We start from the raw sequence: 27,208 nt of genomic DNA on the forward strand, positions 1-27,208 counted from the left end.
CATCTGCCGTGCACACAGACCCAGGTTTGATCCCCAACATCCCATATGGTCCCTGAGCACTGCCAGGAGTAATTCCTGAGTGCTAAAGCCGGGAGTGAATCCTGGGCACCGCCAGGTGTGACCCTAAGAGAAAAAAAGTGAGCAGCCTACAGGTTGCTGATTTCTGTGTTATTTTAAGTTTTCGCTTGTTCGCTCTTTTTTTCTTTCTGTCTTTGGGCTCAGGGTTTACTCCTGGCTGTGACCACAGGGGTGACTTCAGGCAGGTATCTGGGCACCCTGGACGGTGCCAGGGATGGTGCCCGGGCTGGCAAGCTGTGCTGGGGCCCTGTTCTTCGGAGCCTGCAGGCACGCTGAGCTTCCACTCTGGCTGGAGGGTTGTAGACCAGCTGCCCTCCCCTCCCAGCCTCCAGCTCACTACCTATTGGCTGCTAACGGGCGACCAGGCCTTGCCTCTGACCTCTGACCCCTGTGAGTCATCAGGCCTGGGGCTGTCACTCCCTTTCCTGGCCTTCTTTCCTTCTCAGTCGGCTTTCCAGCCTGACTGCTGTCACCTGTCCAGTCTGGGCGACAGATGGACCGAAGGACGAAGGGGGAGGGGTGGGTGGGGGGGATGGAGGGATGAGTGGATGAAGGGATGAGTGGATAAAGGAAGGCTGAGTGGACAGATGGACAGATGGACGGAAGGATGGACAGACGGATCCCCATACTTGGCCTCTTGCAGGAAGGTGGTGCGATTGCTGCTTCCTGAATGTTCGTGAACATTGCAACCTGGCAATGCCTTTACAAGGGACTGTCACCGGGCCATCCTGTGTCCCCTCTGCGGGTATAGACGCTGATGAGGATGAAGCTGGCCAGGAGGTGAGCAGAGCAGACTGGGAGCCGGGGGAGCAGGGGGCAGAGAGCTCCCTCCACGGTAGAGACAGGCCCTGGATTGGGTCCTGGCACCCGGAAAACAAGAACAAAGTGCCGGTCTGGAGTACGGAGTGTATGGGGCAAGGTGCTCATCCTGTTAGCGGCCCATCCCACCCCGGCCCCACACACCGTCCCCCCAGCACTGTCCAGAGTTGGCCTAAATCCTCCCCACTTTCTTTTCTGTGAGACCCAGGCCCGAGGAAACCCTGAGTGTCTCCAGTTGTGTGATCTCTACCGTTACCATTCTCCCCATTCTACAGATGATAAAACTGAGTCTCAGAACCAACCTGGACTGGGGCACAGAACCAATGGGAGTCTGGACCAGCATTTGCCACCCATTATTCTGTAATCCCCCATCTCCTTAAAATAATTTTTTTTTGTTTGTTTGGGAAACCACACAGAGCTCAGGGGTTATTCCTGCCTCTGCAATCAGGGATCAATCTGACGAGCTTGGGGGACCCTGCGTGGTGCCAGGGATCAAACCTGGGTCGGCTGCATGCAAGGCCAACACCCTCCCCACTGTACTGTCTCTAGGCCCTGAATAAGATGCATTTTCTTTTTCTTGTTTTGGGTGGTGGTGGGTGGGTGAGACTTAGCCCGCAGTGCTCAAAGGACACTTCTAGCTCTGTTCACTGCTCAGTGGTCCATGCAGTGCCAGGGATGGAGCCGGAGCATCCAGCACGCAAGGCCTGTGTTCCGGTCTGCTGAGCATCTCCTTAGCCCTAGAACCAGGAGTCAGCGGGCCACATCGGAAACGAGAACAGCGCCAGGTAGTCCAATGGGTAGGGCACTTGCCTTGCATGTAACCAACAAGGGTTCAATCCCCAGCACTCGTAGGGTCCCCCGAGCCCTGCCAGGAGTGATCCCTGAGCACTACTAGATGTGGTGCTCAAAATAAGACAAAACAGAACAAATGGGATGGGGCCATTGAGACAGTATGGGGGTAAAGATCTTGCCTTACTGCCAGAGTGATCTCTGAGCACAGAGCCAGGAGTAAGCCTTGAGCACTGGTGCGCTCCCCCCAAAAAACAATAACAACAACAACAACAACAAAAAACCCAGATGGGGTTGCTGAAGCCCAGAAAGGGGAAGAAACGTAAGCAGAAAAACTGTATCATAGGGCCGGAGCAGTATTCCAGTGGGCAGCGCATTTGCCTGGTATGCAGCTGAGCTGGGTTTGATCCCCAGAATCCCAGCATCCCACAGGGGCCCCCGAGTACCACCAGGAGTAATTCCTGAGTGCAGTGCCAAGTGGAACCCGAGCATCACTGGTGTGGCCCAAAAAAAGTAAGAGAGAGAGAGAGAAATAGAGAGAGAGAGAGAGAGAGAGAGAGAGAGAGAGAGAGAGAATGGGGGCCAGAGAGATAGCCCAGTGGTTAAGGCTTGCCTAGTATCCTTGACAGGGCTGGAACTCCTGCAAGGCATATGTTCCCTCGAGCACCACCAGGGGTCACTCCTGAGCAGAGTGAGGCTTACCTCCTGAGCATAGAGGGTGTGATCCCAAAACAACCCCCCCCCCCATTCTGTCCTCGTCCTGGCAATCTGTGGCACCTCCAGACTCAAAGTCACTATTTCTGGCATACTGAGGGGTTTGTGCGTCCGTTTGTTGCTGGTGAGAGACATGAGCAGCCGGCTTTGTGGTTTGGAGGAGGTCCCCCATTCTCAGCTCATGTCATTTTGAGGAAGTAGAGCGCTCCAACGCCAGGCAGTTAACATCAGCTCACCACAGAGGTGGGGGGCAGGGGCCACCCTGCAATCCAGCTGGCCAGGGAGAAAAGGGAGGGGCTGGACTATGATCTGTCCCTATTTTTGTATATTTATTATTTAATTCTTTTGGGTTTGGGGGTCATACCCGGTGATGCTCAGGGGTTACTCCTGGCTCTGCACTCAGAAATCATTCCTGGCGGTGCTCGGGGGATCCTGTGGAGTGCCGGGAGTGCCGGGGACTGAAGCCCCGTCGGCTGTGTGTAAGGCAACCACCCTGCCTGCTGTACTCCGACTCCGATCTGATCTCTGTGTGTGTGTGTGTGTGTGTGTGTGTGTGTGTGTGTGCGCGCGCGCGCGCGTGTGCGTGTGTGTATTTGGGCCACATCAGGAAGTATTCAGGAGCACCCTGGCCCGGCTAGGGAACCAAACCCGAGCCTCCAGCATGCAGAACCTGTGATCCAGTGCGCCAACTTCTGGCAGGGCTGGGAACTAAGACTCTGGCGCTCGGGTCTGCAGTGAGGAGGCCTGATTGGGAGCCCGTTTCAAACTTTGTCCCCGAGTGACCTTGGGCAAATAACTTTCCACCTCTCGCGCCCCGCCCCACCCCCAGTTTCCCGCGGAGATGTAGGGCGCAGCTTTGAACGCCAAAGCTGCAACGCAGAAAGAGGGCCTCCGAGATGCTCTGGGGCGCCAGACTCCAACGCGCCCCACGTCCCACACTTTGCTCCTAGAGGCCCCGGTTTAGCTTTGCGGGGCTCGGGGTGCAGGATGGGAGGGAGGGGAAGCAGCTGGCTTCCACGCCTCGGAGCGCGGGGATCTCTCCCGCAGCCTGCGGTCGGCCGACCTGGCGCCGGGTCTCCGGAACGCTCAATATGCATGAAATAATAATAATACAGGGGTGCCGCGCGCCGGCCGCTAGAACCAGCCCCACCAGCAGCGAGGCGGAGCGCGCACGCCGCCTGCGGTTCGCCGGTTACCCGGCAGAGGGCGCGCGTGAGCCGGAGCGCGCTGGGGAGCCCCGTTCCCGGGCCCCATCCAGGCCTATGGGGGGGAGGGGGACGCAGCAACCCCCGAGGAGCCAAGGGAGCCCGGGGCCACAGGCTCGAGAGGGACCCTAATTCGGTCGCCTCCACCACTTCGTCCTTTTTTTGTTTGTTTTAGGGCCTCACCCGGCGATGCTCAGGGCTGATTCCTGGCTCTGCACTCAGGGATCACTCCTGGGGGTGCTCTGGGGACCCTGTGGGGTGCCGGGGGTCGGACCAGGGTCGTCGTGTGCAAGGCCAGCGCCCTCCCCGCTGTCTTTTCACCCGGGCCCCCACCTCTTCGTTCTTGAAGCACAGCAGTGGGTGGAGATTTTGGGATCCAATTGGGGGTGGGCAGAGTAGGGATTCTGAGGGGCTCGCCCCCTAGTGAGGCAAGCCCCCTCCCCTCAAGCCCCCTTTCCCTCCTGCTCCATCTGCCTTAAACGGTGGTAAAAGCGGTGTGGTGACAGCCCCACGGGGTGCAGACCCAGGCACCCCAGGTCGACAGGGGTCTGTGAATACCTTTTCGAAGGGGGGGGGGCGTGCCCTCTCTCTTTGGGGGAGGATGTCCTGGGACTCGAGTCTGGAAGGTTCTCTGTGCTCCTTTTTTGGAGGCTGAATGAATTCCATCGGTGGGGGGCGCTGGGAACGGGGTGCATGCTGGTAAAAGCCCCTTTCTGGAGAGCTGGGCTGGCAGGGTGCCCATTCTACAGAGCCAAGTCCTCCCAGCAGCCTCTCAGCTCCTCCTTCCTCCAGTCCGGGGAACGAGGGGGCAGCGATGCCACGGTCGCCGACATCCGTGCCCCAGCAGAGACCAAGGAGGTTCCTGTTTTTGCTCGCCTCCTAGAGGGTGGTCCAGTCCCTTTCCTCTCCCTGGGCCCCAGGGAATAGGGGGTGCTGAGTGACTCACAAATTTCCAACTGAAACCTGTGGGGGGAGGGGGCAGGGGGCAAGCCTCACCTCTAAAGTGGGAACTTAAAGCTCAGAGAGGGCAAAGCATCTTTGCGAGGACACACAGGAATTGGCCAGACCTGACTGAGCACTATCATTCCTTTACACACACACACACACACACACACACACACACACACACACCCCAGCATGAGCGCTGCCTTTCTGGGCCTTAGTTTCCCCATCTGTCCCATGGGAGGGGGGGAAGTCCCCCAGTGGGGATCCTGAGACCGGTCGCAGTAAGATGAAGATGGATTAGTGTGATGACAGTAACCACTTAGCCACTGTCCCCGAGAGACAGTGCTCCGGACACTGGAGAAGGGGAGTGTCTGGGGCCGGGAGAGGCACAGGGGGCCGGATTCCAGTGCCCCCGCCCCCGCCGCGTCTCTGGACAGTGACCTGACTCTGCCTCTGCCCTGGCATTTCCTGTTGATTTCAGTGTTGTTTTCCTTAGCTCTGCTCCCATCCCCTTGGGAACTCACCATCTCCTCTCCAGCCCCGTGACACAGGCTTCCTGGGATGGCCGTGGGGAGGGCAACACCTCTGGGCCTGCTGGGTGCACCCCCTCCCATCCAGGGAGGGGAGGTGGCCGGGCACCCGGGGTGCTGCGCTGAAGCTGGGGTCCCCTGTGGGACTAGAATCGGAGGGTGGCTGCCAGGCTGCCCACGGACGCCTTTCTCAGAGACCCCACGAGCAGGATACCCTGACCCGAGCGTCCTCGCCACGCCGCCCACTCCACGAGCACCCCTCCGCGTCAGACAGAGCCCCGACAGTCAGGCCCCAGAGCACCAGGCGGCATACGGGGCTGGCGGGAGCACCCCAAAAAGCCAGAGCACTGGCTCCGGGAACCAGTGCCCAAGGAACCGTGGCCTGGCCGGAGTGTCCCGCTGTCCCGGCACCACAGACACGCACCCCTAGAATCCAGCCTGTCAACCCCGCAGCTGGGGGAAGGGCTGGTCCCCAGCAGCCTCCACATTTCAGGGGCGCAAACAAGTCACGCTCGCTCGCAACCCTCGCCACCCTGGGAAGCAAATGACTGTCTCGGGGACACCCCCAGACTGTCCCTGGAGCAATTCCTCTGTCCCAACCATGCGGTCCTCACCCTTCCTGCAAGGCCAGGCTGTCATAGCTGGGCACAGATCCGGGGTCAGAGCCAGGAGAGCCACTGGGTACCCCAAAGGGTAACCCTGGCCGCTGCTCCCCCCAGCCACTCATGATCCTGAAGCAAGAGGAGGCTCCAACAGAAAAGAGCCCCCCCAAAGTGCTCCGGCACACCAAAATCCTCTACCGATGTCAGAGCCCATCAGGAAGACCTCCAAACTCATCCAGTCTTGCACCCCCAAGGGGGTCCCTGAGGTCCTCTCTGCCTGAAGGAAACTGGATCTGGCTGCACCCCCATCACGGCCCAAACACAGAGCCTCGAGCCCTCGGGGCTGTGCGCCAGGAAAGTCTCTCCAAGTTGCCACCCGGCGTCCCCGAGGGGTCCTACGAGGCCACCAAGTAGACAGACACCCCGGTCGCTGCTCCGCACCCCATCCCGGTACGCAGCCTCGCACTCCCTCAGTCGGCTTCGGGAGCGGCCCGAGGGTCTCCGAGGCGCCCCCCGCCACCCCCCGCCCCGCATCCTTCCCCTGCCTGCCCAAGCGCCCCGGCCGCGTCACAGCGCCCTCCCGCGGCCGGCCGGCGCGGCGCGTCCTCCCCGCGCGCCCAGCCGCGCGCGCCCCGCGAGCGCCCGAGTCTCACCGCCTGCCGCCGCCGCCGCCGCCGCCGGTGCCGTGGAAGGACGAGGGCCAGGACATGCGGGTGGTGCGCAGGCCGGGCCGGTCGCCGGTGTCCACGGCGTCGGCGCGCTCGATGGGCCGGTGAGGCGAGCGCTCGGGCTCGGCGCGCTCGGCGCTGTCGGAGTAGCCGCGCTGCTGGATGCGGATGGGGGTCCGCGGCTGCCGCCACAGGTGCTGGGGGGGCGGCTTCAGCGTGGCCTGGCCCTCGCGGGGCCCGGGAAGCGACAGCGACAGGCTCCTCTCGGCGGGCGCGGCCGGGGGCTCCATGGCGCCGGCCTCCCGCGCCCCGACACCGGCGCCCCCGAGCTGCGCCCGGCTCAGCGGCGCGCGTCCTCCCGCGCCCGGGGCCCCGCGGGCGCGCCCGGCCTCCGACGGGCCATGGCGCCCCGGGGACAGACCCGGGGGCGCGACGGGGCCGATCGCCCCCGGGCCGGGCGCCGACGTTGCACTGGGCGCCGGGCGCAGCGCTCCGTGCCCGGCGGAGCTCTCGGCGCTCGGGCCCCGCGCGGCGCCAGCCCCGGCTCCCCCGCCCCGTCCCGCCCCGCCCCGCCCCCCGCGCCCGCCGCGGCTGTCAGCGCCGTCCCCTCCCCTCCTCCGTCCGGGCCAGTGGGGGGCAGCCACCCAGGGAGAGGGGGGCCTCCCGCCCACGCAGAGCCCCGCTGCCGACGGGGAGGGGGCGCCGGAACCCGGCGGGCCCCGGCGCGGCGGGCTCCGCGGCGACGCGCCCGGGCGCGAAGGAGTTAAGCGGGTAATCGGCTCGGATGCGGACACCCGACTGGCTGCCGGGGTGTCAGTCAGTCAGTCCATCACGGCCGGGGCGGAGCCCGCCGCTGGCGTGGCCGCGGCTCTCCCCGGCCCGGCGGGGGACGCGTGGGGAGTGGTCGCGGTCCCGGGACTCGGTCCCTGCGGCGGGGAGCGGCGGGCGCGGCCCCCCCGAGGTGGGTGGAGGGCGGGACTGGGGGTGCGCCTGGGCGGGAGGTGCGCGCACGTGGCCCCGGTGCCCGGTGTCTGTGTTTTCGACTGCGGCGGGAAGTGTGTGCGCGCACGTGGTCGGCGGCTGTTTTCTCTGGCGTTCGCGGTGTGTAGCTGCGTGTCTGGGGGTGCAGGAGGGGTGCGCCCGAGCTCTGCCTGTCTGGGGCGGGGGGTGCGCCTCGGCGGCGTCTGTTCTGGGGGCCTGCGTGTGTTCCCACGCTTTGGGTGTGCGCCGCGGTGTGTGGGTGAGTGCGGAGTTGTGCACGCGATTCGCCCCGCCGGGGTCCGAGGAGCGGGGGCGCTCCGAGGGGCTCTCTGTGTCGCGATGGGGCGGAAGGGGCAGCGGCCCACTCGGGGGTCTGTTTGGGGCGTGTCCCTTGGCTTACTCCGGGGTCCCGGAGGACGGCTCCCGGTCAATTTCCCGCCCGCGCGGGGCGGGGAGCCATCCTCCTCTCCGAAAGCGCTTCTGCGGGAGGTAAACTGAGGCAGAACCCCGGCAACCCTGAGACGCACCCCCGCGCCCTTTGCAGGAGCGTAAACAGCCGCGCCTCCTCCCCGCGGCCCCCGCCAGCAGAGCCCCCCTTCCGGCACCTAAATCGGGAGCCGCCGTGACTCACGCACCGCCTCCCCCAGCGCCGCGCTGAGCGAGCGAGCGGGATCGGGCCCTCCCCTCCCCCCGCCCGGGTCCAGGCCAAGGCCGGGGGGGGGGGGGGGCGGCGGGGCGGGGGTCCGCACGGAGCCGAGCGCCGCGCTCCAGGGCTCCTGGGGGCTCTGGCTCTCACTCGCTGGGGTGCTCCCGGGGGACCCCGGATTCTGCGCCCTTGCTCCCCATTCTCCGTCTCCCGGGGCCAGGCCACGCCGTCTGCCACCACCCTCCCCCACTTCTTATAAAAGCCGGTTTCCAACCCCCACAGTCGCTTTTCTCCGGGCTAGAGGGGGCTCCGGGCGTGGGCGAACTCAGAGCAAGAACCGGCCCCCCCATCCGCCGCCGCGGGCTATCTCGAAGGCCGGGAACTGCGTCCCCCACTTTCTCACCGACCCTCCCTGCAAGCGACCGCTGGCAAAATGGGCTTCTAGGGAACTGGCAAAGCCTCCAGTGCACCCCCAGGTCCGCTTGGAGGGACCTGCGCTGGGGCGATTTGGGGGGAAGTGCAAGCCGGCGGAATGGGGGTGGGGTCAGCCTCAGCTGCAAAAAAAAAAGGCCGTGTAATCGGAGCTCTGGCCGGAGCTGGGCTAGATCAGGTTGAACTTGAACCCGGCAGAGATGGGATGCAGGGCTTTTGGGGGGCGGGGTGGAGGGATGCCTCAGCTCACCAGACTGAGTGGCAGTTTCTTTGCCCCTCCTCCGGGGACCCTGACCCTGACCCAGGGGGAAAGCACCCCCATTGTCCCGCGGGGTGGGTAAGGGTAAATTGAAACTCGGGGTGGAGAATCGTGTCATGGGGGAAGGTCCCCCCGCACCTGGCCTGACGCCAGGACCTGCTCAGCTTCTCTCCTTCCAGCTCCTCCCTGGCCCAGGATGGGGCTTGCATTGCCCTTGGGGGACCCCAGATGAGAATCTGCAACACCCCGTTCTGGGTGAGACGGGGCTTGCAGATTGCTGACCCCCCACCCCAACACACAGACATCAGAATTAAGAAAAATGCTGGCACCAACCCCCAGAATCCCTCATCCCTTTCCCAGCTGGGAAGGAATCCAGGCCTCCAGGAGGGGAAATATACAGCCAGTCTGCGCCACCTCTGAAGGGCTTCCCTTCGTGCGGATCCCTTGCTGACTCAGGGGGCTGTAAAACGGAGGTTTCCAGAGAGGGGTGGGTGGGGAACTGCATGTGGGAGGGATGTCAGTTCCCGTCTGGAGAAAGGTCCAGAAGGTCTTGCAAAAACAAAAACAAATCAGCATGTATTCAGTCTGGCTTGGGACTGGGGGGTCCCTCCCACCCTCTGTCTCCACTCACCTGTCTGCTCGGGTGATGCAGATCCGTGGCGAGATGAGCAGCGGCAGGGTGGTGGGCCGGGCTGGCAGTGTGACCCCCAGGTCCGGGGGGTCGGGGCCAGCACAGCCAAGGCCAGGCCCAGCAGAGAGACGGCGTCGAGGAGGCCGGCGGAGATCAGCCCCCAGCATGTTGGCACAGACGCACTCAGGGGGCTCCCGCGGTCTCTGAGGAAGAACAAGGCTGGGCTGGGGACGGCAGACTGCCCTGAATGACCCCCCTCTCGCCACCCACCTCCCTAGCAAGCTAAGTGCTGGAGGGGGGTCTGGAGTGCCCCCACCCAGGGGTAGTTCACCCTGAAATGTCCTTATTTTGTTTTGTTTTGGGTTTTTTCTTTTTTTTTTTTTTTAGGGGCACTCAGGGCTCTGAGCTCAGGAGACACTCCTGGAGGTGCTCTGGAGACCCTATTGGGTCCCAGGGATCGAACCTGGGTCGCCCACACGCAAGGCAAACCCCCTCCCTGCTGGCCCATGGCTCTGGCATTCTGACCCCTCTTTCAACCACTTCTCCAGGCTCCCCCTTTATCTCGCGCTTCTGGGCCCACTCACTTTCTTCAACACAATCGGGTAAACTGAGGCCAGAAGCATCTGGCGGGGATGGGGGAGGTGGGGAGAGCGAAGCAACACTGACCAATCGCCGTCCCTAGAGCATGCCCATCCGTCTTGTCCCCAGCCCCGGGGGTGGGGGGTGAAAGGCACGGACAGGACACTGCACAGGACACTGTGGCTCTTGTTCATCGCACCAACTCAGCGCGCTTGCGCAGTTGGGGGGCCGCGGGGTCTGGGCGGAGGGGTCAGCGCCCCCAGCGGGATTCCAGCTGCCAGAGCAGCGGTCACTAGCGCGCGGGCGCCCCCTGCCGGCCGGGCGTGGAATCCGCCCCCCCGCCCCGTGCCGGGCCCCGGGCCGTGACATCAGCGAGCGACTGACGCACCGCCTGGCGGTGGGTGACGTGGTCCCCCCATTGCCACAGCAACGGCTGACGCACGGCCGGGCTCCGGCCAGCGTCAATGCCGGAGTTGGCCACTGGGGGGCCGGGTCGTCGCAGCGCCCCCCTTCCCCGGCTCCCCCGGGATCCCGCCGTGCAGCCCCGCGTGCTCCCGCCGCGTGGGGCGCGTGGTCCGAGCCGGGGGCCGGAGGAAGCGGTTTCTTCCGAGTTTGCTGCTGGGCTTTTTCATTCCGAGAGCCCCGAAATAGCTGCGAGGTGCGGGGGCCGGGCGCGGAGAGACGGCGGGCTCGGGCACAGATGGGGGCCGCGCAGGCAGAGGCGCGCGGAGACAGACGGGGACGCGTGGAAATAGCAGCAGACAGACAGGGACACAGACGCAGCGCGCCACGCGGGGTGCGCCTGCCCCAGACTCCTGGGCGAGTCTGGGGGGTGCGGGGGGGGGATTCGGAAGAAGGGAGGGGGCGCGAGGCTGGCTCACCTCACCTGGGCATCGGGCGCTGCAGAGGCGCCCTCTGAGCCGGGCGATGCGGGAATATAAGCAGCCCTCCGGGGATCCGAGGGAGAAGGAAATGGGGTGCGACCTGATTGAGTTTTTGCAGAAGTGTCTGGCACTCAGGGAACGGTGAATCAGTACTACCTACCGATGTCTGAGCCATGGGGATTACCCGAACCCAAGTCAGATGCATGCGGCACCTCTCGGCTCCCTGGAAGGAAAATTTGGTCCTCCACAACGTGCCCCATCACTTCCCGCCCGACGCTTCCTCCTCCTCCTCCTCCTCCTCCTCCTCCTCCTCCTCCAGCTCTTCCCCACCTGCCACGCTGACGGGTTGTTATCATTGGGCACATTCCAGCCGTAGGGTCTTTGCCATCCCCCCATGAGAAATCTCTTCCCCCACAGAGTCCTGCACTTCACAACCTTCAGGTCTGCCTCAGTTCCACCTGTATCATGTTTATTACTGACTCTCCTCAGGAGTAAAAGATTGTTCGATCTTTTTCTTGGGGGGGGGGGGCGGTGGCTGGAGCGATAGCACAGCAGATGGGGCGTTTGCCTTGCACGTGGCGGACCCGGGTTTGATTCCTCCCTCCCTCTTGGAGAGCCCGGCAGAGTATCCCGCCCGTTCAGCAGAGCCTGGCAAGCTCCACGTTGCGTACTCGATATGCCAAAAACAGTAACAACAACGCTCACATTGGAGACGTTACTGGTGCCCGCTCGAGCAAATTGATGAACAACGGGAGGACAGTGCTATAGGACAGTGCTACAGTGGGGGTGGATCACATTCAGAGATGCTCAGGGGTTCCTCCTGGCTCTGTGCTCAGGAATCACTCCTGGCGGTGCTCAGGGGACCATAAGGGACACCAGGGATTGAGCCTGGGCTGGCTGCGTGCAAGTCAAGTTCCCTCCCAGCTGTGCTGTCGCTCCAGCCCCTGTTCTAAACAGTCAGCCCCAGGCAGGCCCAGGCCACGTGAACAAAGAGATGCCTGCAGAGAAGTCACTTAAATGCAACAGCCACTTTTTTTCTTTTTAAACTCCTGGCTCTGCACTCAGGGATCACTCCTGGCAGAGCTCAGGGGACCCTCTGGGATGCCAGGGATTGAACCCTCGTCAGCTGCGTGCAAGGCAACGCCCTCCACACTACTATTGCTTCAGCCCCACAATCTCTTCTCTTCAACCGCACTGAGCTCAGCCCTTCTCCCTTTCCCACCCCACCCCGACCATAAAGCACTCATCGGCGTAATTACCTGGCTTCCCCATTAGGCGGCGCTCTGTAAGGGCAAGAAGCAGTACCCATAATGCGCCACGCTCGTCCTGTGGCTGTGGATGAAGGACGGGTGGATGAAGGAGGGGATAAGTCAGACAGGGGGAGAGGACCCCCTTTCTCAGGATATAGACAGATCTATTTGCCGGGGGGCAGTTATCAGGGTCCTGCTCTGGGAATGCCGCTGACCAAGGTGCCATCTGGCCTCTGCTGCAGAGCAGCTGTTTATCCTTAGGCAAGTCGCTCAACCCCGCTGAACCTCAGGTGCCCTCTCGGTTAAAGGCTGGCAAGGCCGGAGGCAGACAGCAGGGAAGAAGCTTGCCTTGCACGCGCCCATCCAAATTCAACATTCAGTTCCTGGCACTGCAGAGGATGATCCCTGAGCACCATCCAGTGGGAGAAAAAAAAGAAAAAAAAGGCAGGGGGAGAAGCCAGAGCTATAGCTATAGGACAGTGGGGAGGGTGCTGGCCTTGCATGCAGTGGACCCGGGTTCGATCCCTGGCACCCTATAGGGTCCCCCGAGCACCCCAGGAGTGATTTCTGAGTGCAGAGGCAGGAGCAAGCTCTGGACATCGCCGGGTGTGGCCAAAATACAAAACCAGAAAGCGGGGACCCTAAGGCTTACCACCTCCCTCCCGGCTTGAGGCCAAAATGAAGCCTAGCATGGAGCGTCCTGAGCAGAGCAGGAGACTCCCCACAGCAGGGGACGCTCTGAGGCTGGCCTTGTGGAGTGACACACCTGTGATTCGCACACAGATTCACATACACTCATACTCACACACACACTCATCCACTCTCATACACACACATACAGCCTCACACTCATCCACACTCAGTTACACACAGTTACAGACTCACACTCATACTCCTGCACACCCTCCTACACTCACACCGACAGTCTCACACTCATAGAGTCACAAACACTCATATTCACACTCATTGTCACACTCATACATTCACACACTCGCACACAGTTACAGTCACACACACACACCTCATACACTCAGGCTTGCATCTCCCTGGGGCAGCCACACCTGGGGAGCCCCTCACCCCGACGCCTTCCCGGTGGAACTGTAGCCCTGACACCCACCCTCTCTGCGGAGAGAGTCAGCGCCTGGTTCCTTTTTCCCTCCTGCCACCTGCAAAGCCAGGAGCCCCTGCCCGTGCCCCACTGCCCAGCGCTCATGACATGCTCAGGGTGGGCGGAGGGAAGGGCGGGTGACCCAGAGCCCCTGGACCCTGCGCTGCCCCCCACTGCTTTCTTCGGTCCTGACAGAAACCCGTGTGGGGTGGGCGCAGGGCCCAGAGGGAGGGGTTGCCGCTCAGCCCGCATTCCCCTCCCCCGGGGACACGGGCCAGCTGGGAGTGGGGTCCAGATGGCAGCGCAGGCCCTGCTGGGCAGCTGGTACCAGGCTCCGACTGCGCGGCCTCCTCCTGCCAATATGTCAGCGCCATCAGCTCCCGGCAGGCTGGGCACCCCAACAGAGCAGCTCTGACTTCGTCGGACACCCCCATCCCTGTAGCCAGAAAGATGAAGGATCGCCCTTGGCACAGCCCAGCCACACTCGGGCCTGGGGCAGGGGACACAGCCCATGGCTGAGGGGCTGCATCACCCTACCGGGTCCCCCGAGCACAGGCATCATCCCAGAGCACTGCTGGGTGTGGCCCCAAACCTGTCCTTCCGGCAAAACCACCTGGGGGGCGGGGCAGGAGCAATAGCACAGCCGGTAGGGCATTTGCTTTGCACACAGCCAATTCAGGTTCGATTCCCAGCATCCCATATGGTCCCCCGAGCACCACCAGGAGTAATTCCTGAGTGCAGAGCCAGGAGTGACCCCTGAGCATCATCGGGTGTGTGACCCAAAAAGCAAAAAAAAAAAAAAGCCACCTGTGCCAGGCGCTGAGCATGTTTGTTTGCAACCCTCCAAAACGCGTATAAAATTGTCTCTGTGGGACTAGAGCAACAGTCCAGAGGGGAGGGTGCTGGGCTTATGCAGCCCCCCGGGCATCCCATAGGGTCCCCTAAGTACTCAGTGATCCCTGAGCACAGAATCGGGAGGAGCCCTTGAGCATCGCTGGCTGTGTCCCCCCACCCCAATAAACAAATCTACAATCCGTGTGAAATTAGGCTGCGTCCAGGCAGTGAATGTCCTGGTCCGGGTCAGACACGGGCCCTCATGTAGTCCGTGTCCCGGCTCGGTGAGACCCCACTGATGGGGTATGCTGGTGGCCAGGGACACTATGTGGATGTGGCCTCAAGCAACATTGCATGTGTGACAGGCAGATTCCAGGGTCTGTGACCCCAGCCACTAAGTAGCCTTGCTTGGTTCTCTTGAAGCTGGTGAGTTTTTTGGGGGGAGGGAGAGATACTCGGGGGTTAATCCTGGCTCTGCACCTAGGGATCACTCCTGGTGGGACTCAGGAGACCCTCTGGGATGCCTGGGATCGAACCCTGGATGACAGCATGCAGACGCCCTCCTGCTGCCCTATCGCTCCAGTCCCATCATTTCAGCTCTTCCAGGAACTCTTCTGGGGCACCCCCAAACTGAAGGGGACCCCTCTAGTATCCCCTGCCTCGGGCTTCTGTCCCCTGAATTGTCCCCTCCTCAGGGGCTGGTCTCTGTTCCCTCCCTCACGGTCCTCTGGGCGGCTCCAGCAACCACGTCAAGGCGAGCCTAGGTCCATTCCACGGTCCCCCAGCACCTGGGTGTGTGGGTGCGGGAGGAATCCCCGACTGGGTGAATCAGACCTGCAGGCGGGGTGGACTGGGGAGGTGGGTGCCGGCCGCGTGTGTGGATTCCTGGAGGACCTCAAGTCCAGCCAGTGATGTTCCCTCCTCTCTTCCTTCCCGTCTCACTTAGGGACCCTGCAGGGCGAGCGATCAAACTTGGGGGCTCCCAACTCGTCAGGATCTGCACAGCTGTCAAGCTTCACGTTTTATTTTTGGTTTTAGGTTCCCACCTAGGGTGCTGGGAAGGGCTGTTGCTAAGCCAGGAACCCTGTAGTGCTGGGGATGGAACCTGGAACCGGGTTCCCACATGTAAAGTCTGACCTAGTCCTTTGGGGCATCACTCTGAGCCCATGACGCCGCCCCCCTCAGCCTCCCTTTTACTTGTAACACCTGATGTTGCTCAGAAGTTACTCCTGGCTCTGCACTCAGGAATCACTCCTGGCGGTGCTCAGAAGACCATAGACCATATGGGATGCCAGCATCGAACCCAGTTGGCCGTGTGGAAAGCGAACGCCCTACCTGCTGTACTATCTCTCCACACCCCCCACTTTTTTTTGGCTTTTTGGGTCACACCTGGTGATGCTCAGGGGTTCCTCCTGGCTCTGCACTCAGGAATCACTCCTGGTGGTGCTCGGGGGACCCTATGGGTTGCTGGGCTTCGAACCCGGGTCAGCCACATACAAGTCAAGTGCCCTCTCCGCTGTACTATCACTCTAGCCCCCACCTCCACATTTATGGGGCCAATGACACCCCACCAGTTCCCTGCACTGCCACTATCACTTTTTTTGTTTATTTTTTGGTGCTCAGGGCTTACTCCTGGCTCTGGGCTCAGGGGATCACTCCTAGGACCCTATTTGGTTCTGTGCATTGAACCCCAGTTGGCTGCTTGGAAGACAAGTGCCCTCCCGTCTAGAGCTGGGAAAACACCCGACTTGGATTCTCCTGCCCCAAATGCAGTCAGCATGGACTGAATACCCCCTTGGCACTGCTCCAGCTGGGAGCTGCACCCCCAGCTCCGGGGAACATAAACAAATGGGGAACGAATGAATGAGCTCAGGGCTCACTTCTGGCTCTTTGCTTAGGGATCACTGATCACTCCTGGCGGGGCTCAGGGACCAGAGGGCATGCCTGGGGTGGACCCAGAGTGGCTGCACACAAGGCAGCCGTCCTCCCCACTGTACTATGGGTCATCTCATTTCATCATCTTGAGCGACTGGGCGCCCCCCCCCCCCCATTCAGTTACTCTGCCTGATTGAAGTTAGTCTTCAAATTTTGCCATCACGGTATTTGTTTACACATTCCTCTGCACATCTCCCCTGCCTCCCCGCCCCAGGCTCAGGGATGGGCGGTGTGGTGGGGGACGGGCAGAGAAAGCTGCCGCCAGGACCCCTGCCGCCAACACCCACCCCCCGCCCCAGACGATGGGAAATAGATGTGAAATGAGACAAGCGGGAAATGATGGCGGGGAAGCTAGCTCGCAAACGCGGATCTCGGGACTTCCAGAACCCACTTTGCAGAGTGGGGAAACTGAGGCTCGTGAAGGCAAAGTCGCTGATCCAGTGGCCCCACAGCGAGGGAGCGCGCGGATACCGGTTGGGGAGATCCCGAAGCCCCCTAGCGGCGTCCCACCCCGCACCCCCTTCTCAGGGGAACGGAGACCCCGCAGGGGAGGCGCTGTCCGGGCTGGGGGAGCTTCGGGGCGGTGAGCGGCGGAAACGACCCGCGCAGGCGACTCGGTGCCTCTGCGGGTCTCCCCGACTGGAGACGCTTTGCGGGCACAATCGGTACAGCCCGGCGCTGCCGGGAAGCTTCCGGCGTCTGGCGATCAATTCTGGGACTGGGGTTTCTGAGACCCCACTCCACCGGCACTGCGGGACGGGAATCTGCAAAGCCAGATTCCCCCCTTCTCAGCGCGCCCCGCGCCTTCCCCGGAATCTCCGGCATCGGGAGGAGGGGGTCCTCCAAGCAAACCTTCAGCCAGGAGGCGGGCCTGAAACCCTAAAAGGGCGTCCGGAGGGGAGCCCCGGTTTGCACCGGGAACAGAGGAAGCTCATGCCCCAGCCCCCACGCCCTGGTCCGGCCCCGGGCCGGGGGTCCCCTCCCCACCGCGGCTCACCGCCCGATCTTACCTTGAGGAGGGGGGCGGGTGGGGTGCAAACCCCGCCCTCTCCAGCCTAGAAGAGTGAGGGGGCACGGGGGGGGGGCAGTCCAGACCCTTTGTTTGCTGGTGTGTGTGTATGTGTGTGCGCGCAATTTTGCGCCCCGCTGGGCTGTGGGTCCGTGTGCGCGCGCGTGCCCGGGCCGTGACGGTACCGAGCGACCGGACGGCTACGGCTGAAGGGGGAGGGGAAAGGGGAGAAGAAGGGGTCACCCCCCCTGCCCCCGCTCACTCCCGGATTTGAATGGAGCGCCAGGGGGAGGGGCGGCTGCGGGCGGGCGCTTTTGTCTGGATGGCCCCTCCCCATACCGGACCAGGGAATCCCCCCCAATCTCAGGCCCCCGGCCCCTGGAGACCTTTACTTCCTTCCCTCGGGTCCCATTTCCAGAGGGAGAGTCCTGCAAGCTTATCCCACCCCCACTCCGGTGGTTGGAGGACTTCCCAAGCACCCCGATCCCCCCCCTGGAGATAATCCGAGATAGTCCTGCGGCGGGTTTGCAACGCGGCCTTTTTATCCCGCTCTTAAAAAGTCGGGGTTGTCCTGTATGCGAATTGCAAACCCTCCAAAGCAGAGTCATGGAGTTCTTAGAGCCCTAGCAGAGAAAGGGGAGGGGGGTCCCGACGAAAGGCACGGTCCAGGGTTGTACCCGGTCTGGGAGACCCTCGGTCCGCACCTCCTCGGCGCCCCCGCATCCGGCTCCGCAGACACTCACCAGCCACCGGCCCGGTTCGCGGGGCCCGAGCGAGCACGGGCCGCTGGTTAGACACCAGCGACACACAGCGGTCTCAAAGGGACACGTCCCCGACCCGCGGGCGCCCCAGACCCGTTAGCGGGATGGGGTGATTCCGCCGCGGGTCTCGGCGCGCCAAATGCCGCTTGGGATGGACAGGCAGCGGTCCCGAGGTCGGGCCATGCGCACTCCTCTCCCAGCCCCCCATACCCCCTAGTTAGACCCTCCCGAGGTAGGACCCCGGCACCCCTCGGGTTGGAAAGACCCCTTCAGATCTGACACCTCCTCCCCCGGTCGGGCCGGGTCCCGCTTCTCTCCGAGGCTCCGCCCCTGCGGTGAGCTCGGGCAGGCGTCACTGCTGCGTGGCTAAGGGACAGTCCTGTCGCTCGGGCTCTCCTCCTGCACCGCCCCATCCCCCACTCCCCCTAGCCCACCTAGTGAGAAACGAGGGTGGTTCGAAGTCCGAGCGCTCCCCGGTATCCCCGCAAGGTCCTAAAGGAGGACCCGCGCCCCCAACCGGCGGGTCACGGTTGCGGGGGGCGGGTTCCCGAGACCCTCAAACGCGGGCGCCAGCCCCTTTAAGAGGAGTTCAGTCGCCAGGACCGCCGCTGTCGTTGCTAGGGAAGTGACGCAGGCGCGGACGGTGGGCCGGAGCTCCCGGCCGGAAGCGGAAGGGGCGGGGCTTCGGCCGAGTGTCCAGCGCTGCCGCCGCCGCCGCCTGACCCGGAGCGGGCTGGGCCGCCGAGGCAAGATGGTCGACTACAGCGTGTGGGACCACATCGAGGTGTCCGACGATGAGGACGAGACGCACCCCAACATCGACACGGCCAGCCTCTTCCGCTGGCGGCACCAGGTATCGCGCGTGCGCCCGTCCGCTTCGCCCCCTTCTCCCGGGACCCCGCTGCAGAGTTGGGAGCACGGGGGCGGGGGGACCCCACCGCGGACACCCGCGACCCCACTCCACAGTCTGGACTTCCAGCCCCCCGGACCCCCAAGTGACCGGGACCTTGACTGCGACCCCAGCCCCCCACCCCCCAGCTTTGACTTGTGCACGGGACCCCCCCCCACTCCCTGGGCGCGGGGCTCCCGCGGGGGTGTCCCTTCAACCCATCTGGGACCCTTTTTTTAGGGGGTAGCGCCTGATCTTGTCCCAGTCCCCGCTTCTGGGACTGGCCCATCAGCCCTTGGTTCTATTCTGAGCCCAACCTGCCCGGGAGCGGGATGGGGGTTAGGGGTCTAGGCGGGGTTCGGGTTCGGATCCGTGGAGCTCGCGGGTCTGCGCCCAACAGTGTTCAGTCTGCCCTTCCTGGAGGTCTGCCGCGTTCCCCGAGACCCCCCACACCCCTTCTCCCGTCGTGGAGTCTCAAGACTGGCCTCCTTCCCCCCCTCGGTCCCCAGCCGCGCCCTGACCCAGTGGCCAGCCTCCTCCCTCGCCTGGGACCCCCGTTTCCCATTCTAGCAGGAAACCCGACCCACGTGGCTTCCGGCCCCCCACGCCTGGTATTTCAACCCAGTCCCTGGCTATCCCCCCTGTCCCCCACCCCCCAGACTTCCTGTGTGACCAACCTCCCTCCAGGGAAGGAAAACCACCTCCCAAGATGAGTGCCTTGACCCCTCCCTGCCCAGCAGGCGCCTTCTGGGGGTGATTCCAAATCCAGAAGCCCAGGTCTGTCCTTCCCCTCTCCCTCCCAGCCTGGTGGTGCTCGCGGGAATATTCTGGCTTTTGTTGGGGGCGGGCGACACACCCGGCTGTGCTCAGGGATCACTCCTGGTGGGTGTGCAGGGACCGTCTGGGGAGCTGGGGTTTCACCTGCGTTCCAGGCAAGCCCCTCCCCCCCGTACCATCATCACAGGAATATTCTGATCTGCTGTGCCGTCCCCCAAGCCCCGCAAATCAGAACCACCCCCACACGCACCACAGGGCACGCAACTCAGCTCTCCCCACTCTCCCACCACTCTTCCCACCATCTCCCCACTCTCCCAAAGGAAGGGGCGTTCATTTGTCCCCCGAGGGCCCCGTTTTCCTCCACCCCCCATCCTGGAACCCCAAGTCCAAACCCATCCTCTCCAACTGGGCTTGCTGCCCAGTGCAAGGAAGAAAGTTCTAGAGTTTTTTTTGGGGGGGTCACACCCAGCGATGCTCAGAACTTACTCATGGTTCTGCACTCAGGAATCACTCCTGGCGGAGCTCTGGGGACCATATGGGATGCTGGGGATCGAGCCCAGGTCGGCTGTGTGCAAGGCAAATGCCCTCCCTGCTGTGCTATTGCTCCAACCCCAAAGAGTTCTAAAGTCTTTCTTCCAACGGGTCCCATTTTACTATGAGACCTTTAGGGTCTCAGCAAAGCTGCGGGACCTTCTCTTGGGGGCACCTACTTGGTTTTACTCTTTTGGGCCACACCCAGGGATGCTCAGAACTTACTCCTGGCCCTGCACTCAGGGATGCCTGCTGATTGCACTTGGGGGACCTGGTGGGGTACCAGGGATGAATCCAGGTTGGCCACATGCAAGACAAGCGCCCTCCCTACTGTACCATCAGTCCAGTCCCAGGGGACACCTGTTTCTTGCACTCAAAGGAGGCTGATCTGTGTGTACTGCCTGTGGGGAGCCCAGGCCCCCTTTTCTGCAGCGTCGTCCTTCCAGAAGACCCTCCTTAAGCTGGGGCCAGAGACTCTCCCTGTCTGTCCTGAGCGCCCCTCTCTCCTGGGGCCTGAGGCGGGGTAGGGTCCCGCAGGATTTCCTGTACCTGATTCTGATCCAGCCCAGCCTCAAGCATCTCAGGCTTTTCCGGGTACCTGGCCCCTGCACCCTACCTGGTGGAATTAAGGGAGGGAGGGAGCTGGCACGAGGTGGCGCCTGCCCACCCCAAGTTTATTTTTTTACTTTTTTGCTTTTTTTTTTTCTTTTTGGGTCACACCCAGCAAGGCACAGGGCTTACTCCTGACTCTTCACTCAGGAATTACTCCTGGCGATGCTCAGGGGACTATATGGGATGCTGGGAGTCAAACCCAGGTTGGCTGTGTACAAGGCAAACGCCCTACGCGCTGTGCTGTCGCTCCAGCCCCCCATTCCAAGTTTAAGTCCTGGCCCCTTCCGAGAGTGGACAGGGGAAGGCCCCACCTCTCGGCTGCTCTCCTTGGAGGGTGCCACTGCCTGAACCCCCATCCCCAGAGAGGCCCCCTGGCTAGATGCACGTAGAGTCGGGGCCCAGGGCCAAGCCTCAGAGAGGTGCCCACACGTGTGCTCTCAGGCCCAGAGCCTCCACTCAGGCTGGGAAGCAAGCGACCCACCAGATGATAGGTGGTCGTGAGGGGTCAGGGGGACCCGCGGGCACCTGCCGCACTTGCCCTAGAGCCCTGCCATTTGGGTTCACTGGGAGCTTCTTTATCTCCCCTCCCAGATCGGAGGGAAGGAGCAAGGGAGCACCCTTAAAATTGCAGGGTGGGGAGGGGGCGTAGGGGTGTTTTTCTTGCCCACGGTGGGCCTGGGTTCGATTCCCGGCATCCCATAGGGGCCCCCAAGCGGTTCCTGAGTGCAGAGCCAAGAGGAACCCAGAGCATAGCCAGGTGTGACACCCCCCTCCAGAAAAGATGAAAAAAGATTGGTGGGGGGATGTCTAGGTTAAATGAGACTCTGCTCAGGGCTCGCTCCTGCCCTCTGTGCTCGGGGCTCGCTGCTAGCAGTGCTCAGGGGACCCTCTGTGGTGATGGGGACTGAACTGGGGTTCGGCCACAAGCAGGGTGAGCACCTTAGGTCCTGGGCTGCCCCTGGGGCCCCAGGCCAGCTCAGTGACACCCTACTAGAGCATGTTGACTGTGGGCTCAAGTGGGAGTTCTGGGGACACCGTCTCTCCCCTCGTCATCCAGTCACGGGGCTCAGTGCTGTGGGGAGCAGGGTCGCCACACTGGAACTCCGTGGCGGGGTGGGGGGGCTTGGTGACCTCTGGGAAGCAAGCAGTGGGCACAGTAGGTTCATGGGAACCCCCGCTCCAGCTTGAGGTGCGGGAAAGGCTGCGCGTGCCACCGAGGACCCCCGGCAGCTTCCACCCCGGGTGGAAGGGCAGGGACCGGAGGGGTGGGGTGTGGGGGAACACCTCTGATGGGGCCGGTCCGTGGGCGTGGCCTCCGATCAAGCCCCGCCCCGCCTCAAGGGTGGGGGTGTGGGGAACACCTCTGATGGGGCGGTCCGTGGGCGTGGCCTCCGCTCAAGCCCCGCCCCTCCCCGCCCCAGGCCCGCGTGGAGCGCATGGAGCAGTTCCAGAAGGAGAAAGAGGAGCTGGACCGGGGCTGCCGCGAGTGCAAGCGCAAGGTGGCCGAGTGCCAGCGCCAGCTGAGGGAGCTGGAGGTGGCCGAGGGCGAGGGCGGCCGCGCCGAGCTGGAGCGGCTGCGGGCCGAGGCGCAGAAGCTGCGCAAGGAGGAGCGGGGCTGGGAGCAGAAGCTGGAGGAGCTGCGGCGCAAGGAGAAGAGCATGCCCTGGAACGTGGACACGCTCAGCAAGGACGGCTTCAGCAAGGTGCGGGGCGCGGCGCGGGCGCGGGCCGGGCGGGCCGGTGGCGGCGGCGGACGCAGCACCCCACCCGCGTCACCCCCGTCTCGTCTGCTCCCCCAAGGCCCTCACCCGAGGCCACACCTGCCAGGCCCAGGCCCCTGCCACCCGGATGTTCCTGGCGCCGCGCCCTGCACCGTGGACGGGATGGGCGCGGCGACCCCGGCCCCCGCGGCCCCGGCCCGGGCCCACTCCCCCTCTCGCCCCAACACAGAGCATGGTCAACACCAAGCCGGAGCAGGCGGAGGAGGAGTCGGAGGAGGTGCGGGAGCAGAAGCACAAAACCTTCGTGGAGAAGCACGAGAAACAGATCAAGCACTTTGGTGAGCGGGCGGGCGGCGGGGTGGCCGGCGAGTGCGCGGAGGTGCCGGCCAGCGGCCCAGCAGCCCGCCGACACCCCTGTCGCCCGGGCACAGGCATGCTGCACCGCTGGGACGACAGCCAGAAGTACCTGTCGGACAACGTGCACCTGGTGTGCGAGGAGACCGCCAACTACCTGGTCATCTGGTGCATCGACCTGGAGGTGGAGGAGGTGAGCGCGCCCCCCAGCGGCCGGGCTGGGCACTGCCCGGGGCCGCCTCGCTGACGGCCCCCTGCTTGTCCACCCCCGCAGAAGTGCGCCCTCATGGAGCAGGTGGCCCACCAGACCATCGTCATGCAGTTCATCCTGGAGCTGGCCAAGAGCCTGAAGGTGGACCCCCGGGCCTGTTTCCGGCAGTTCTTCACCAAGATCAAGGTAGGGGAGGGGACCCGTCGGTCTGGGGGGGGGGGTTCCCGCGCCCCCGTGACCTCCCTGACCTCCGCGGCCCCCCCACCCCCGCAGACCGCAGACCGCCAGTACATGGAGGGCTTCAATGACGAGCTGGAGGCGTTCAAGGAGCGCGTGCGCGGCCGCGCCAAGCTGCGCATTGAGAAGGCCGTGAAGGAGTACGAGGAGGAGGAGCGCCGGAAGCGGTTAGGGCCCGGTGGCCTGGACCCCGTCGAGGTCTACGAGTCCCTCCCCGAGGTGCGGCTGCTGCGGCTCCCCGCCCCCTGACTCCCCCCAAGGCGGGGGACCTCGGCCTGACCCGGCCCCCCTCCGCTGCCCCCTGCAGGAGCTCCAGAAATGCTTCGACGTGAAGGATGTGCAGATGCTGCAAGATGCCATCAGCAAGATGGACCCCACGGTGAGGCCCTGCAGGGTGGAGTCTGTGGCTTGTGACTGGGAGGCCCCGTCGAGGAAGTGTCCATCCAGCCATCCTCGGGTACCCCTGAACCTGCCCCCGCCACCCCCAGTCATGTCATCCTCAATGATGATCAGAAGCAGTTTCAGGGCCGCTCGGCCCTGGCTGTCCCAGTGGACTCTGGCGGGACCCTGTTAAGCCACTCCTCCCTGGCCAGCCACACGGATCTCCTCCTTTATAAGACCCAGACAGGGATTCTAGAAGCTTCCATGGGGTGAGCATTGGAGAGCGATGTTTCCCGGGGTGGGTATGGTGGCCCCAGTGCCACGTGGAGTCCTAAGCACAGCCAGTGTTCTTCTGTTTATGGCCCCAAAACCGAACATTTTCTTTGGGAATGTGGTCTTTAATTTTTGTCCTTGAGAAGGTGGTCATAAACCAGGTGAGTTTGAGAACCTTTGGTCTGGAACAGGCTCCTGCTCACTGACTGGGACTGACCACTAACTGCCCTCCCCCTTCCCGCCTGCCCTTCGAAAATTCCGTTGGTACATGGGGCAGAGCAGGCCACTTGGCTGTATTTTACTTTGGGGGGGGGTCACTTCTGACTCTTCCCTCAGGAAGTACTCCCAGCAGTGCTCGGGGGGACCATATGGGATGCTGGGAATTGAATCCTGGTCAACCGCGTGCAAGGCAGACGCCCTCCCCACTGCCCTTTCACTCCGGCCCCTGATGTATTTTCCTTTTGTCTGGCTGGTTCTGTGACCTAGACCAGAGAGTGGTGAGAAGTTCCCCAAGGTTTCTGCTAAAAGAGTTTGTTGCCCACAGGCCAGAGTGCTAGGACATCATGTGGAGGCGTGTGCCTTGCACGTGGCTGGCCGGGACTGATCGAGCACTGGTACCACAGATGCCCCCCAAGCCCACCAGGAGTGACTCCTGAGTGCAGAGCCAGGGGTTACCCCTGAGCACCCCCAGGTGTCACACGCACACACACAAGTTTATTGCCAGGGACGTGACCCCTGGGCTGTGCGTGAGGCTGTGAGGTCCTTCCCTCACGGTCAGGGGCCGGCACAGACGGGACAGCCCCTGTCCCTTCCCTGGGCAGACAGCTCTGGGGAACAAGGCCATCTGGCCCGGGCAGGGCGACTCACCCGCCCGCCTTCTTGCCCGCAGGACGCCAAGTACCACATGCAGCGCTGCATCGACTCGGGTCTCTGGGTCCCCAACTCCAAGTCAAGTGAGGCCAAGGATGGAGAGGAGGGGGGCCCCAAGGACCCCGCGGCGGACGCCAGCCCCAAGGCCAGCGACCAGAAGGATATCAGCGCGTAACCCGCCGCCCCCCGCCTACAGGCCTTGCCTCACCCCCCCCCCCACGCACCCCTTTTCAGAAAACGAAAATAGATACCGTCTCCCCACTCCTGGCTTCCTCCACATGTATCCCCCCGCCCCAGGAGCCCACCCCTCACTGCCTCCAAATCCCCATCTTGGCTTGGGGTCCAGGGGCCTCACTGCCTGTCCCCCTCCCCAATCAGCATAATGCCAAAGGCCTGGGGGCCCCGGCAGGGGGAGAGGTCGGTCCTCAGGGCAGGGATGTGGACCCCCACAGCCAAGGGGCTGTCTCCAGACGGGGCGTCTGTGCGTGATGGCGGGCCGCGCGGCGCCTTCGCTCTGGCAAAGGGAAATGTCGCTAATAAAAGTCTCAGACGCGCTCTCGTGGGGCGTTGCCGGGGCTGTGGCCTCAGCTATTCTCTGTGGGGGTAGGGAGACCCCTGAGCCCTGTTTTTATGTATTTGGGGGGAGAGGAACACCCACAGTGTTCAGGACTGACTCCTCACTGCACTCTGGAGTTGCTCCTGGCGGGCTCAGGGGACCCTCTGGGGTGCCAGGACTTGTACCCAGGTCAGCTCCATGCCAGGCAAGCTCCGTCCCCCCTGTGCTATCTACCCCGTCCGACACCCCCCCACCCCACTGTATCTGTTTTAATTGTTTTGTTCTGGAAGCCACACCCAGCAGTGCTCAGGGCTTCCTCCTGGGTCGTGCATTGCACAGAGAGATGCTTGGGGGAGCCTGTGGGTGTCTGGGATCACACCCTGTCGGCCCCAGGCTAGGCAAGCACCCTCCCCATGGTGCTCTGGAGTCTGGAAGTCACCCCGCCAGCCCCTAGCCCAGGGCTCCCTCATTTGGCCTGGACACCTGGGTGCCCCTGTTGATACCCCCTCCTCAGAGTAGCACCGACCCCTGTAAGCTTAGGTCAGGGCCACTGCCTGCCCCTATAGCCCCCGAGTTGAGCAACCAGAGCAGCCAAGTGCCCAGCACCCGAGCACAGCAAGTTCCGTTTGGCATCCCTCCCTCCCCCAAGCCCTCTGAGCCCCCGTCCCTGCAGTTTTACCTGGAAAGGGGATTAAGCTGTCTGGACCCCGGGAACAGCTTGCTGGGGGCTGTATGGTACAGGAAGACAGCCACTTGTCAACGTAGAACATGAGTTTCACATTCACGGTGAGGCCTCTGCCCGTTGTTCTCCAGAACACCACTGCGAATGACTGTTTATTTCCAGACCACTGCCCCGGGTCACCTCCTAGAGACCCTCCTTGATTACCTTCTCAGTTGGGGTGTCAGTTGGGGACACAATAGGTTTGTCAAGCCAAGGGCCCCATATTTGCTTGTGCTCAAGCTCTTTGCCACCAGGGGGCAATGGTGAGCTGTGGACGAATATGCCCTAAGGATGGTGCGGTTTTTGTTTTGTGTTTAGACCACACCAGGCAGTGCTCAGGGCTTACTGTGTTCAGAGATCACCCCCTCTGGGTTGGAGCAATAGCACAGCGGGTAGGGCATTTTCCTTGCACGCAGCCGACCCAGGTTCAATTCCCAGCGTCCCATATGGTCCCCTGAGCACCACCAGGAGTAATTCCTGAGTGCATGAACCAGGAGTAACTCCTGTGCATCGCTGGGTGTGACCCAAAATGCAAAAAAAAAAAAAAAAAATCACCCCTCCTCGAGGGGCTTAGGGGACCGTAGGGGGTGCCTGGGATGGAACCCAAGGCAAGCACCTTACCAGCTATACCATCACTGCAGCATGTGTGTGTCCTGTCTCCCTCACCCCTCCCAAGCATTCAGGGGGAGCCTGAATGGGATTTACCTGCCCCTTGGGGTTCACTAGCAACTGTTAACCTCTCCTGGGTTGAAAATGTTCAGGGGGGGCACGGTGGAGAAGGCGTTTGCCTTGTTTATGGCCAACCCGGATTCAATCCCTGGCATCCCTTATAGTTTCCCAAGCACCGCCAGAGGGGGGGGGGGGGGATTCCTGAGTGCAGAGCCAGGATGTGACCCCTGAGCATCACCAGATGTGACCTGTCACTGTCCTCCCCTTGTTCATCGATTTGCTGGAGCGGGCCCAGTAACGTCTCCATTAGAGACTTTGTTGTTACTGTGTTTGGCATATCGAATACGTCACGGTGAGCTTGCCAGGCTCTGCCGTGTGGGCGAGATACTCTCGGTAGCTTGCCGGGCTCTCCGAGAGGGGCGGAGGAATCGAACTCGGGCCGGCCATGTTGGCTGCGTGCAAGGCAAACGCCCTACCAGCTGTGCTATCGCTCCAGCGGTGTGACCTAAGAAGCGCAAAAAAAAAAAAAAAAGGTTCAAAGACAGAATCTTAGGACTCTCTTTCCTCTCTCTCTGGTGCCCTCGGCCTATTTCCTGTTGGGGTGCAGTAGTCGCGGGGCTCACTGCGGTTTGCACCCCTCAGGCCACGACGCTTTCCCACCCACCTGCGCAGCCTGGTTGTGGAGCTCCAGGAAGTGGGGTTATCGGGTGGTGGCTTTCACGCACCTGCCCGCCAGGGGGCGCTTTT

At 62.9% G+C, this 27,208-nt stretch overlaps 2 protein-coding genes and 1 long non-coding RNA gene across 4 annotated transcripts in view; 2 read left to right on the top strand and 1 right to left on the bottom strand.

Moving 5' to 3' along the window:
• PDE4A (phosphodiesterase 4A) overlaps nucleotides 1–10,952 on the bottom strand; it is a 35,876-nt gene extending 24,924 nt beyond the window's left edge. Inside the window, exons 1-2 of one of the 2 annotated variants that reach the window (XM_056119874.1) lie at nucleotides 10,923–10,952; nucleotides 9,300–9,502 (exon numbers count right to left, since the gene is read on the bottom strand). In XM_056119874.1, coding sequence (XP_055975849.1) covers nucleotides 9,300–9,502; nucleotides 10,923–10,937 — 218 coding nt within the window. In that variant the 5' untranslated portion in view covers nucleotides 10,938–10,952. Of the gene's footprint in view, nucleotides 1–6,335; nucleotides 6,874–9,299; nucleotides 9,503–10,922 lie in introns of those variants that run through there. The other variant, XM_056119873.1, reaches the window with a different exon arrangement.
• On the top strand, nucleotides 7,380–8,254 carry LOC130029025 (uncharacterized). The gene is made up of 2 exons (XR_008793242.1): nucleotides 7,380–7,590; nucleotides 7,876–8,254. It is a non-coding gene; the product is annotated as an uncharacterized LOC130029025 (long non-coding RNA).
• A 7,345-nt stretch (nucleotides 10,953–18,297) lies between the features above and the next one.
• On the top strand, nucleotides 18,298–24,991 carry CDC37 (cell division cycle 37, HSP90 cochaperone). Its single transcript, XM_056119900.1, has 8 exons — nucleotides 18,298–18,512; nucleotides 21,890–22,171; nucleotides 22,419–22,527; nucleotides 22,621–22,736; nucleotides 22,818–22,940; nucleotides 23,028–23,210; nucleotides 23,299–23,370; nucleotides 24,535–24,991. The coding sequence occupies exons 1-8, from the start codon at nucleotides 18,411–18,413 to the stop codon at nucleotides 24,688–24,690; spliced, it is 1,143 nt and encodes a 380-aa protein (XP_055975875.1). The 5' UTR covers nucleotides 18,298–18,410; the 3' UTR covers nucleotides 24,691–24,991.
• Nucleotides 24,992–27,208: the final 2,217 nt, after the last annotated feature.

Source organism: Sorex fumeus, unplaced genomic scaffold (genome assembly GCF_029834395.1).
Source record: "Sorex fumeus unplaced genomic scaffold, SorFum_2.1 ptg000041l, whole genome shotgun sequence".
NCBI lineage: Eukaryota > Metazoa > Chordata > Mammalia > Eulipotyphla > Soricidae > Sorex > Sorex fumeus.

Excerpts from the sequence above, each read along its gene's own strand:
- CDC37 (XM_056119900.1), top strand. The coding sequence starts at position 18,411 with ATGGTCGACTACAGCGTGTGGGACCACATCGAGGTGTCCGACGATGAG. Across the intron at positions 22,941-23,027 it reads AGTTCTTCACCAAGATCAAG|ACCGCAGACCGCCAGTACAT; the intron begins GTAGGGGAGGGG and ends CCACCCCCGCAG. Across the intron at positions 23,371-24,534 it reads TCAGCAAGATGGACCCCACG|GACGCCAAGTACCACATGCA; the intron begins GTGAGGCCCTGC and ends TCTTGCCCGCAG.